General features: G+C 38.8%; 1 protein-coding gene across 1 annotated transcript in view; it reads left to right on the top strand.

The window, feature by feature from the left end:
• PATJ (PATJ crumbs cell polarity complex component) overlaps positions 1-12373 on the top strand; it is a gene marked incomplete at its 3' end in the record, with an annotated part of 154871 nt that overhangs the window by 15169 nt on the left and 127329 nt on the right. The window contains exons 7-12 of the mRNA XM_080623239.1: positions 743-871; positions 2594-2806; positions 6379-6481; positions 7884-7972; positions 9241-9379; positions 9682-9816. Coding sequence (XP_080479365.1) covers positions 743-871; positions 2594-2806; positions 6379-6481; positions 7884-7972; positions 9241-9379; positions 9682-9816 — 808 coding nt within the window. The remainder of the gene's footprint in view (positions 1-742; positions 872-2593; positions 2807-6378; positions 6482-7883; positions 7973-9240; positions 9380-9681; positions 9817-12373) is intronic.

The raw sequence follows: 12373 nt of genomic DNA, 5'->3' as shown, positions 1-12373 counted from the left end.
ATAAAACACAAATATATCTCTCTACAGGGGGTCTTTAAACTTCTTTTATGATATTTAACTGGCTTTGGCAAAGATTTTCAGTGTGCTAATAAATCCTTTATTCACAGAAGACTTAAATCTGCCTACTTTACTCCATTTTGGTTTCTATGAGATACTAATCTGACAGAAACATTGGCTGGGTTTGGGTTGCTTAACAGCTTTGTTATTTTCAGATTGTCTTGTAGAACATAAGGTCATGGTACAGTGTAGCTTAGAAACATGCTTCCAATTCAGTATGGCAGAACATCGTACTGCACTATTAATTCAGCATGTACTGGTGGTGTTTAGAGTGTGTAAGTGAAATAACAGAAATCAGAATCTGGGCAATGCTAAGTGAAAGCTAGTCCAGTGCAAGCCTCTGTTTTTCTCTGTTGTTTGTAATATTCTTGATTTATGAAAAAGTAAAAGGGTAGTTTTTGTTTTGGCAAGAAAATCTTGAAATTGGTTTTTCTTAGTCAAGCTTTTTTTCTTAGTATCCTGTTATCCTGAAAGCAAAGGACAAAGTGTATGTTTAAAAACAGATGAGAAATCCCACTGCGTATTTATAAGGAAATGAAGCTGACTGAACAAAATCCAACAGATCTCCAATATGTGGGGCAGGGAGAGAAAATTGCTCCGATTAATTCTCATTCCTGGTACATGTGAAAGTGAGAAACATTAAAGATCAGCTGAAATTAAAATCTCCTGTTTCTATTAATTGCAGATTCACTGGGGCCACGTTGAAGACGTTGAGCTGATTAACGATGGTTCAGGATTAGGCTTTGGAATTGTAGGAGGAAAATCGAGTGGAGTAGTTGTAAGAACAATTGTTCCTGGGGGATTAGCAGATCGGGTAATTTGTTTTATTATGTCACTTCTTGTTTGATTGTAGAGTATAATTAACTGGTTTTGACAGTCTTAAAATAAACTAATACACTTAAACAAAAGGAAGCTGATAGCATCAAAGTCTGAATGCCAGCATATATGTTATAAATAAATGTTGAAGCTGAGATTGAGGAAAAAGTCAGCACCTGATATGAATTAAGTTGTTTCTCAGACATGCTCTGGCTTTTATAACATTGAATATGAAGAAATTTGGCAAAGTTGTCTAACCTTCAGATACATTCAGATTATTTGTTCTCCCTCAGACTGACCAAAAGCTGAAAATATGAGAAATATTGAAAGTATTTGAACATCCTCTATAGAATTTGGGATATTTGAGACAAACTCTCCAAATGAATTGCCAGGCAAGAGAATCTGCCTGGCAGATTGAACAATTGAAGTAATTGCATTGCAAATTTCACTTCTTAGATTGAAGATGTTCTGGTTTTAGTGGGTTTTATTTTAAAGGGGTTTGATCCCTGCCTTTCTGTCCAGCGAGTTCAGGGAGACACTTTGGATTGATGCAGGCTTTTTATAGTTATTGATACCTTTTAAAGTTGCACAGGTACAGTTTGCAACTTTTGATTGCTAATCTTTAGAGACTGTGCTGAGTGTTGGTACATTTTAGGAGCAGAACACGTACAGTAGCAAAACAGATATGAACTTTTAATGTGAATTTGGTCATGTCAAGTTATAATGTTTGAGGTCTGGAACACATGCAGATCTGGTAGGTGGCAGAGATGCTTCCTCTAGTATAGGATGGAAACAAAAGCTGGAGATTTAGAGAGCTTTACTGGAAAATGTTGACTTTTCCTTGGCTTCTGCTCTCTGAACCTGTCAGCTATAAATGAGTATTTTTTTAATTACTGTGTAACACCTGTTTTGCTGTAAGGAATAAAGTGTTTTGGCTACAAATGAAGGATGTAAGTTAAGAACTCGCCACATCATTCTCAGCTGAATGAGACATCACTAAGAACATGTGAAATAATGAGCACATACCCATGTTAAAATTGGGTGAGTTTGGAAATGAGTTTGAGTTAGTTCTGGGCAAAACTCTGCTGTGAGGGCAGTATGAATGAATGCATCTAAGGTGGTGCTGATCAATACCAGCTGCGGATTTGGTCCTATGAATGCTTGCTTATAATAGGAATGATGATGGAGGTCATGAATCGTAATTATAATGTAAAAAATGGTTTATGTGGGGTCTTGTTACCTTCAGTGGATTTACTCACCCATGTTGGAGCTAGTCATATGAGAAAAGAATTGCCAGGCTCATACAGGAGTATTAGGAAAAACTCTTAGAAGTCTTAAATCAAAATGCTGTGTTTTGTATTCTAAGCCTTACCTGTTAAGGAATATTCTATAAAAGAGCAATACATAAACTGTGAGATTATAAACCATTGTTGCTGTCTGTTTTCTCCTAAGTGAGAAAAGTAACCACTTAGGAATGGTGCTGTTCAACTTGTATATCTTACCCAGTGTTGAAAGGGTTGATTTACGGCTGTTAACTACTGTGGCAGTGCAAATGCTTCCTTGAATTATTGAGTACGTTGCCTTTGTGGTGAATTTTATGGTATTTTTTTTGCTCCCATGGCCATGTGATGCCGGTACACACTTAAATTCTGTAATGGAAAAGATATTTTATGTATAAACTGGCAACATTTTTATTTTTCAATTTTATTTATGTCTGAAGGATGGGCGGCTCCGGACAGGAGATCACATCTTACAGATTGGAGGGACTAATGTGCAAGGAATGACCAGTGAACAAGTTGCCCAAGTGCTGAGAAACTGCGGGAATTCTGTTAGGATGATTGTTGCAAGAGATCCGAAGTGTGAAATTATGGAGGCTCCACCAGCTCTTGTGAGCTGGCCAGTCAGTACATTACCTTCCTTTCCAAATGGAAATGTAAGTATCTGGTGTTTGCTTATGACAGTTTTAAGTATGTCTGTGGCTTGTGATCAGAAAGAAGGAGGAGAAGAATGTTCTTGAGACCTAAAGTGCTTCTCTTCTGAGCTTCCAGATATCATATGCATGTGTTTAAGTGGTCATTATTGGAGCCCTGCCTTCTATAATCTGCCCCTTTTTCCTGTATGTTATTAATACCTATAATCTTGGGATCAGAATGACCAGCTTTCCAGAATTTATTTCAGAATGGGTAATTTAATTATCAAGGCCATAAACATTATCAGTAGATGGGACTTTTAGTTCTTCTTAGCTCATTACATCTTTGCTAATCAATCATTTGGAAGTGGATTTAAAACTTAACTGTGAATTTCCCTAGTCTGAAACTCAGAGCGCTGTGGCCACACCAGAATTATTCAGCACAATCATCTTTTTATGAAACAGAAGTGTAATGTTTTCATAGTCTACGCTACTGTCTGTGATAGGAAATATATCTGAAAATTTTGAAACTCGTTTTAGCAAATCTTATCATGGTCATATCAAAGTCTCTTGTTTTTGAAGTCATTCTTTTCAGTTTTGAGTAATTAAAATCAACAAATGCTACACTAAGTGTACAGTAGGTCTTGAAACATAAACAAAGCTGTGCTTGTGTACCATCTGCTACTACTGTGCTGCTTAGATTTAGGTGTAGAATCTGAGTAGCCTTTTCTTTCTTGTCTAGTTTCTTGAATGTGAGTGAAGAGAGCTATTTTTTTGAAGCACCAGCTTTATATGTCAGACTACCAGTCATACTGTTACAGACTTACCTTCTTGCTTACTGGGCATAGTCACTGCAAAGCCAGCCATTGGCTTTGTGTCTTGCATCTCTCTGGAAGACTGTGGCTGAAGTATTTTGGGTTCTTCTCAAGCTCCTTTAGGAGGACTGGTGTAGTAGGAAACAGAAGTGTCAGACAGATGGGAGGAGGTAATCTGTGTACATAAGGTTGGAAGTCTTAAAAGTGGGCTTGCCTAGTACTCCAAAAAAGGCTTTACTAGAGCATCAGCATTGCTATGAAGCACTTCTTTTCTGGCTGTATCATATTTTCCAAGGCCCACATTATATGGTCCTAGTTTTGTTGTCTCTACAAAGGACTATGTTTCTTAATTCCTCACCTTAAAGTTGGGCCTGTTTGGCACCGATAGACCCCAAGCATTGCAGATGATGCAGACTGTCTAAAATGTTATTCCTTCTGGATGTCTTCTCAGTGTTCTCCTTATTCCTGATACGTAGTTTAGGGGGGAAAAAAAAAATCGTTGCAATTTCATCTACATTCTGAATATCATCTCCTGTTTTCTGAACTAAATAGTGCCTTCAACTTTTAAATTTGAAGAGACTCCTCTTTCTGGTGTTGAGAGATTTGAATAGCCAAGAATAGTGGCTAATCTGAACGTGTTTATTAATTTAATGATGAATTTCATGATGCACCTTTCAGTTTGCGTTTGATTTACAGCAGCACTTTTTCCTTGATCCAGCTTGTCTCTGGTTTCTGAGTACTCTCACTAGCTGTGAGCTTTGGAATAGCAAGTATTTACCTTTTCTTTCTTTGCAAACCAGCAGAAAGGCATTTTTAATAGATGATTAGGTTTTTTCAGTTTTATATTAATATTTTATTTCCTTTAAATTTCATGTAATAAAGAATAACTGAAACTACTCATGTCTTTGTATGGGCACAGCAGTCATATTATCTGTACTTGCCAAGATGCTGATGGCAATGTTAGCAACCTACTTGTGCTGACTGGATTTAGGACTCCATACTTAGATTTTTCCAGGCTCCGCTTCCAGTGTTTTGCATTCTGCCAGTAACATTATGTAAATGAATAGTCTGTAGCACCAGAGGCATGACTATGAAGGGCTTTTGACTGTCAGAATAGCAGGATTCTCAAGGCCATAGCTCCATTTCAGATGTTGCTATAGGCTTGTTTTCTCCTTTGGTTCCCTATCCTAAAGATAAGTGATAGAGCATCTCAACTTATCTTCATCTGCCTCAGTGTCTTATGGAGCAAGAGAGCTGGAAAGCATTTAATGAGCTGAAAGAGTTGGTGAGTGGAGAGAGGTGTGTGTGATAAGGAGATAGCTGCCCATCCATTTCTCTTTCAGTGAAAAGTGAAATAGGCCATAACACTGGCCTGCTTTTAATATAGCTCCTTCTAAAGCTGGTATTTCACAAGCATTTGATTAAACTTCTCGTTTGTTTTGCAATTCCCTGGTCCAATTTTTGCTGTTGGCAGTGACACTATCCCTCCTGATTTCATCGCTTTAACAGACCTTACTCCAATCATCATCTTTTTGATCTCATTGGACAGTGTCTGATTACACAAACAACTTTATGTATTTTAATTTTCACTTGAAATCCCAGCTCTATGTGCTTGATTGTTTTTCTCTTTGTCACCAATATCTTTAGGGTGTCATGTTTGAGCTCTCTCTGGCAGGTTTGATTTTTGTTTGTCAGAGTAGATTTGCACAGGCCAAATTTATGGGGACCTTTTTCCATATACTTGTCCAGTGTAAGGTCAGATCATTTATAATCTTAGCTAATGGCTTTTATGGGTTTTTGGTAATTGCAGAACAGGTTTGGAGAACAGGTCATGTTATGTGCTTCTTAAGTATTGTTTGTTATGAGAAGTCATCACACCAGTTCAACAATAAAGCTTTTATAATGAATTCTCTCCCGTCCTCTTTTAGGTCTTCCAAATATTTTTCACTTAATGTGAACTAATGAGCCTTTTGCTTCCGATTGTCTCAGACAACCTGGAGGTTTCCAGTGCTCTCTGCAGTTTAAGGGGCGTTCAAATCTGAGCAGGATAAAAGCAAACTTGTTAAGCTTATGTGTGTAAGATTGGCGTTTGGAGTGGTTTGTGGTTTGGGATCTAGCATTAAAATAAGCTCAAACACCTACCTTAGTCACCCATGTCTGCATTTAAGCAGGCAACTGCTGTAGTAAATATATACCTGTTGTGTATATGTGTGGTTTCTTTCATTTCAGGGCAGCAAGTCTGGTTCTGAGATCCCTTTTGTGTTGCCCCTCACTTCCTTAGTAGATGATAACAAGGAGAGAGAAGCATCACTTTCTGACAGAAAGCTGTGGTGTGATAAGACTCTGTATGCCAGGGTTTTTTTGCTTCTTAACTGTCCAGTGTAAAGAGCTCAGACAAGTGGATTCATGACACTGTTTATCAGGACATATGAAAGGGAGAGAAGAAATACTGAGGGTTTCTGCTGTCTTGTGTGTTTGTTGTTAACACATGGCAGTGGAATCCGAAGGGAAATGACCCCTGAGCAGTCTAAAGAAAACCTTTCTTTTCCATAAAATATAAATACTATACCTCTGACATGTATGTGGAGAAAGCATTAGGAAAGACTATAAAAAGTACCTTATTTTCACCAAATCTTGGGTATATCTATTTTGCAAACACGATCCCTCCTAAAATAGGAAAATCAAAATCACTGTTCACTTCTGAAAGTCTTAACTTGCAATATTGTAATTGTACCGGCAAATTTTGAGCAAATTTTTTACTGTCTTCTGCTTAATTTATAGGATAGTACCAACCTCTTTGAGACTTACGATGTTGAGCTTATAAAAAAGAATGGGCAAAGCCTAGGGATAACAATTGTTGGATATGCTGGCGCATGTGATGTAGGTGAGTTCTACAGGATTTGGTAAAGTCTAGGATGGGGCTTCTCAAATATCCTTTACTTACTGCAGGGAAAACGAATAGTGCTTCTTTGAAACAGTGTAACTTGGAAAATCTGTGCAGAAGATATTTGGAGAGCTTGCTGCAAAGTGAGATTCAGCCTTGTCTTTGGCAGATGGCTGATTCAGTGCCTGAACTCTGGGAACACGTTAAAATACCTGTGCTAGGATATGGGGACATGGAATCAGCTTTGGGTTGTTTTCCCCAAGTCCTCTTTAAATTAGAGCTGTTAACTTCTTTTTCAAATATTGGCTTCACAAATGATAATATCTTTAAAGTTGACTCTGAATATCTGGGTTTACACAAAAGGGTGGTGCTTTTTATTTCCTCCCTTCCTCGAGGGACTCCAAGAAAGTATTTTGGGAATGTGGTGCAGCTGGGATTGCTCTCCAGCCCTCTTCATCCCAAGAGATTCTCTGGTGTTACTGGCCAGGAATCCCAGGCCAGTGCAGTGAGCGCTGGGAACTGGGATGGGGAGGAGCACGTGTCAGGCAGTGGGAAAAGGCAGTTTGTGAAGCACCAGGAGGGGTTTTGCTGCGCATGGACAAATGACATTGGGCAGGCCCATGGCAGGGGGGTTGGAACTAGATGATCTTAGGTCCTTTCCAACCCAAACCATTCTATGAGGTGTCTGAGGAAGGTTAGTGTTCAGAAAAGAATGGATGGAGTGCCAAGATTCACTAGAATAAAAGCATCTCATATTTTGAAGAAGTTTGTGGAAGGCAAGGGTTACTGTTTTAACTGATGATTGGAGTTTTTATACTAGGGGTTTTTGTTTTTATTTCCTTGTTCTAATTGGAAGTTAAAATTAAGACTTAAATGTCAAACATGACAAAGAGCCGCTTTTCTGTTTTCCATGTTTTTCTCTTTTCTTTTTCCACTTCTGTTTTTTAAAGAACAATCCTCTTTGGTTAAAATTTAAAGTACTAAATTCCTTAGCTGTAAGATGATTGAAGTCCTGATCAAAGTACTTAAGCGCATACTTTACATTTAGCTTAGGTAGTCTGTTGAAATCGAGTGCAGCATGGATTTAAGTGATTGTGCTTTAAAGCCTGGATAAGCACAAGGATGAATCCATGGAGGAAGTGGCCTTGTGTGAGCCATTTTAAGGACAAAATTTGGAGCTCAGTGTACTGGTAGTTGTGTTCGTGCTGTTTGTCCCATCAGAGATCTCAGTTGTTCTATGCCAAGCTGTGTGAATGTAATATGCAAATGGTGGTTTACAAAATCATAACTTTATGGATAGAAGTGTGTGAAAAAGGCTATAATTAAAAATCTTAATAAGAAAAGAGACAAATGAGCTTAATATAGTGACTTATTTCTCTTTCTCACCTCCCTCTGCTGACAGAACCTTCAGGGATATTCGTGAAGAACATAATACCTGGGAGTGCTGCTGACCACAATGGCCAAATTCATGTTCATGACAAAATTGTTGCTGTAAGTAAAATAGTCTGCTTCTGTGTTCTTGTGGAGCTAATGCTTCATTACACATCTCAATGTTAAAACAACAATGTAGTAAAGACTTTCTAAAATGAATTAAACCTTCTTTGCTTTGCAGAGGAAATAATTTGGTGGTTTGTATTTGTTTAGGTAGATTTAGAACAGCAATGAGCTTTGGCTTGCTGTGATTAAAAATATTATTTTATATTCAAAGTAGTAGTAAATAGTAGTTAACTGTGAAAGAGGCAAGTATTTGGATTAGAATGTTTCAGAGTGGAGAATCTTGGCTTTTGGCCTGAAGTAAAGATGTGCAGCATTAGCCTCTGTTTGAATTGAATGGGATTTGAGGATGGTTAAGATTCTGCAAGATGTGGCACACTGTTTATGGTCCTTAATGACTGTGTAGCACAGTGTGGATACAATCAAAATGTTAATAGTTACAATTTAGGTTGAAAAACCCAAGCTTTATGTGTAGAAAAATTAAACCCCATTGAATAACAGGGAATTGAATAATAGCCAATTTTGCATTCACAGTACAAGCAGGAATGAATTACACATTTAAACAGAGTCTTTTTGTTTTAAGAGATAATATTTATAGACATATAATTTTAAATTGCTTTTAAAAATGTGTGCTATGCCAGACCTTCCAAAGTCAGGTTCTCCTTTGTGAGAGCAAAAATTGATGCAACCTTGTGCTTTTATCTGCAGCTTTGCAGTAGAAGCCCCTATTGATGCATGACCTAACAGTGAGGTAAACAGAATATTTTGGGTGTAAATTAAAATGCCTGAATTAATGTAAGAATCAGACTGTTCAAGGTGGATTATATGGACAGTTATGTATGTAGGCTTGTGTGGGGCATGTTAGAAATCCATAAGAAAACTAACAGTGGTAACAAACTGAACAGTGTTCTAGGTTGACTACACTTGCTGTGGAGCTTCATCCTAATACTCCTCAAGCTGGTTTTTGTAGAGCAAAACAAACTGGAGGGGGAAATCAGTGCATACTGACATATATAAAATTAGTAAGTTCTGTTTTTTGGTTGCCCTATGAAGACAGGAGAAATTACTGTTGTGTTTCCTTTTAAAATGCATTTTGGTAATATCCTCTGATTAGTGAAATGTAATTGATTAATGAGATTGTTTTGCAAATGCCACTGTCTTGGGTGCATAACCCTATAATTTCTACACAAAACAATGTGGAGAGAATAGTACAGCCTAAGAATGTAATGTGATTACTATTATATGATACCATTGTCTTGATGTAGGTTGATGGAATTAATATACAGGATTATACCAACCAAGAAGTAGTAGAGGCTTTGCGTAACACAGGACAGACTGTTCGCCTCACCTTACTTAGAAGGAAACCTTCTTCTACTGTTTCTTCGGAAAGACCTTCAGATAGAGGTAATCCTTTTTTGTCTCCATTTCAGCAACTCTTTTTCAGCAACTCATTTTATTTTTCACTCAAGTTACAGTTACCTAATTTAACAATTAGGACTAAATGCTGTGTGACCCTAGATTTTGTAAGGGCACACTGTAGCAAATGAGATACTTAAGGAGGAACGGAAAGAAGCAGAAATGAGAGATTCAGGAAAATTGAGCACAGAACTCTTGTGTAGCCAAAAAGAAGGGTGGTTATTGAGGCAGTGTTACTACTTCCTATATTTTGCAACATATGACTTAGTATTTTTCATCTGTTTTCACAGTGCATCCTACTGTACCAACCTTTGTGTCCCCTGGAGCTGTAGGGACTGAAACTAGTATGGACACTAAGAGTGAGGAAATCCAACAACAAAAGGATAATCTTAAAAATATAAAGAAGCAGAATCTACAGAAAACAGGTGGATAACAGATCTTGTATTGTCTCTTCTGAGTCTTTGGAATTGTCTTTAATCGGTTTTCAATTGATGGGATGTTGTGACTTACTCTGTTTTAGCTTTTGCTCTGTAATATTTTATATTCAGGTTCCTCTGAAGTAAATTCCTACCTGCTGGATCTATTGACTATTCCATTGCACCCTATCCCTAAAATGGAGCACTGTGCATTGTTTGTTGAGAGTACATTCTGTGCCATCATGGAGGACACTGATGAAGATACTGTATAATGTTAGCCTCTGTAGCTATTGGCCTTCTCTCATAACTGGCTGTTGTGCTGCTGGTTAATGCTGTCTTTCATCCTCTTGGTCCATCTGGTTTTCAGCCTTATTTAGCAGTCATCAAACCTCAGTTTCCAAACAAGAATGCCAATGTAATTGGTTTCAAAAGCTTTGATAAAGTTGAGGTGAATTACGCTTGAATCCACACAGGGCTATCTTGGCAGTCAGATTGATCAGTTGTTTGGCAAATCTGTATTAACTGCTCCCGATTCACCTACTTATCATTTATGGTTTTGGAAATGGATTCCAAAAGGAAGTATAATCTCTGCAGGACCAAAGGTGACCCTCCAAACGGTGATCCTCCAAAGTGATCCTCCTTTGATTGCCATATTTTGTTTTTTTTTGTTGGCTGGTTGAGTTTTTTTGTGGATTATAGACAGTGAAATTTCATAAGGTCTGTAGAGCTGAATGCCTCCAGCTCACCAGTTCCTCTTTCTAGCCCTGGTACCACTCTGATGACCTGAGCTGTCCTATCTGCAGTCTTCTGGCAGAGAGGATGTGTTCAGCCTCTTGTGCTGCCAGGGCCCTGAACCAAATTGTTGGGTGAGCAGCAGCATCAGGAGATGGAATTCTTGGGAGTTCACATTTATTTTCTGATCCAGTCTTACCTCAATCATACCTATCTTCTTGCCCTCACAGGTCTTAGGCACCTGCATCTATAGAGTCTTTTCAAAATCTTCTGTTGCTTTCCTGTACATCATCTCTGATGCCCATTTGTTGCAGTTTCCTCTTTTGGTACTGCAGTAACTTCATCAGAACTCATCTTCCGAGCTGCTCTATTTGGCTTCCTGCAACCTGTGATCTGAGCTGCAGCATCCTCCTTCCCTTCCTCCCTCCCTCAGGAGTTTTGACTGAGTGTGGCTTTCTGAAGAGCCAGAGGTGCTGCAGCAGTGAGGATGGGACATGTCTTCTAATGTATCTCCATTTGTAGGTCATTTTCCACACAAATGAGACAGATGGCATTTCTGTGAGCATCTCTCTCACCCATGTGCCACCTGCCGCATAAATGCCTTGCCCCTCTTTGCTTGTCCTGTTTATAGAGCTCTGGCATTCATGTTCACTTACGTTCACTGGCATTCCTGGAGCACCAGAGAAGTAGGAAGCCTAGCACAGGTTATGTCAACTCCTGTGAGATTCCCCACCTTAGCAATGAATCTCTCCTTGCTGCCCGCTGGTTCTCAGACCAAACTCACTTACCTTGTGGTCCTAATACCACTGCATGCTGCTTCCTCTCATGGTACTTTTGGAAGCTAGAGTTCACTCTGTAGACATGCCATTTCTGGCTTGCTTGTCCTGATCTTACCAGAGGAACTGGAAACTGTAGACCTGTGCAGGCAGATGAGAACCTCTGGTTTTACAAAGGCATAATAGGTGTAAAGACCTGATAGCTGGACAGAAGTTCAAATTAGGCATGTGTTTTTAACAGCAAAGGGAATTGAACATACGGGCAGATCACAAAGGCATGGACTGCTTTGGTTTTTAGCTGACTTCTGACTCCAGGTTAAGGCTGAAGGTCTTTCCAGAAGGCAGCTTCAATTCCTCTGCAGATTTCTGGGCTCTTCTACAGGAAATTCTGGGTGAATTTCTACAGCTTGTGTTAAAGTCAGCATAAATTATCCTTATGCCTTGTAATTTTGAAGATATGTAGATGTAATAGAGGATTCTAAATTACGGCTGTCAGTGAATAACAATTTTGCTGTGATTGTGGAAGATCTGTCAGTATTAAAGACAACCTGGAAACGAGAGAAATGTAGCAGCTCCTATGCTCCATTCTGTTTTACTTTTCTGTCCAAGCCTCATAACGAGACATCCTTTGTTGTGACTTTTGCATGTTCCCAGAAATAGGAAGCCAAAGCAGAGGTGGTTGAGTAGCTGAGACATGAGGTTATCAAAGCATTGTTTTAACTGTAGGAATGGAAAAGCATATATTGATTTGTAGTTACAACGGGCAAATAACCTAAGGGCTGAGCAGCAGGATGTATTTAGAAGAACCAGGAGGACTTACACTCATTATAACATAGAGAAGAGCAACGCATGCTGTCCTATGTCGCTTAGCCAGTTCTTTATTACTGTGGCACTTTCTGTGCGTAGAGTGTTTTCTTTTTCCACTGAAGTGAACAATATCTCTGTAGTCAGTTCCTGACTCCTCCTGATTGGGTTATCTGGTGTCACAGCCTGCAGATGTCTGCCCTGGTGCAATGGGAACTTTCTGAGGAATTTGTTACCTAATACCTAGTGCTGTG

This window comes from Psittacula echo (assembly GCF_963264785.1).
Source record: "Psittacula echo genome assembly, chromosome: 7".
NCBI lineage: Eukaryota > Metazoa > Chordata > Aves > Psittaciformes > Psittacidae > Psittacula > Psittacula echo.
Note: the sequence above shows the minus strand (reverse complement) of the source record. Positions and strands in the feature narration are given on the sequence as shown.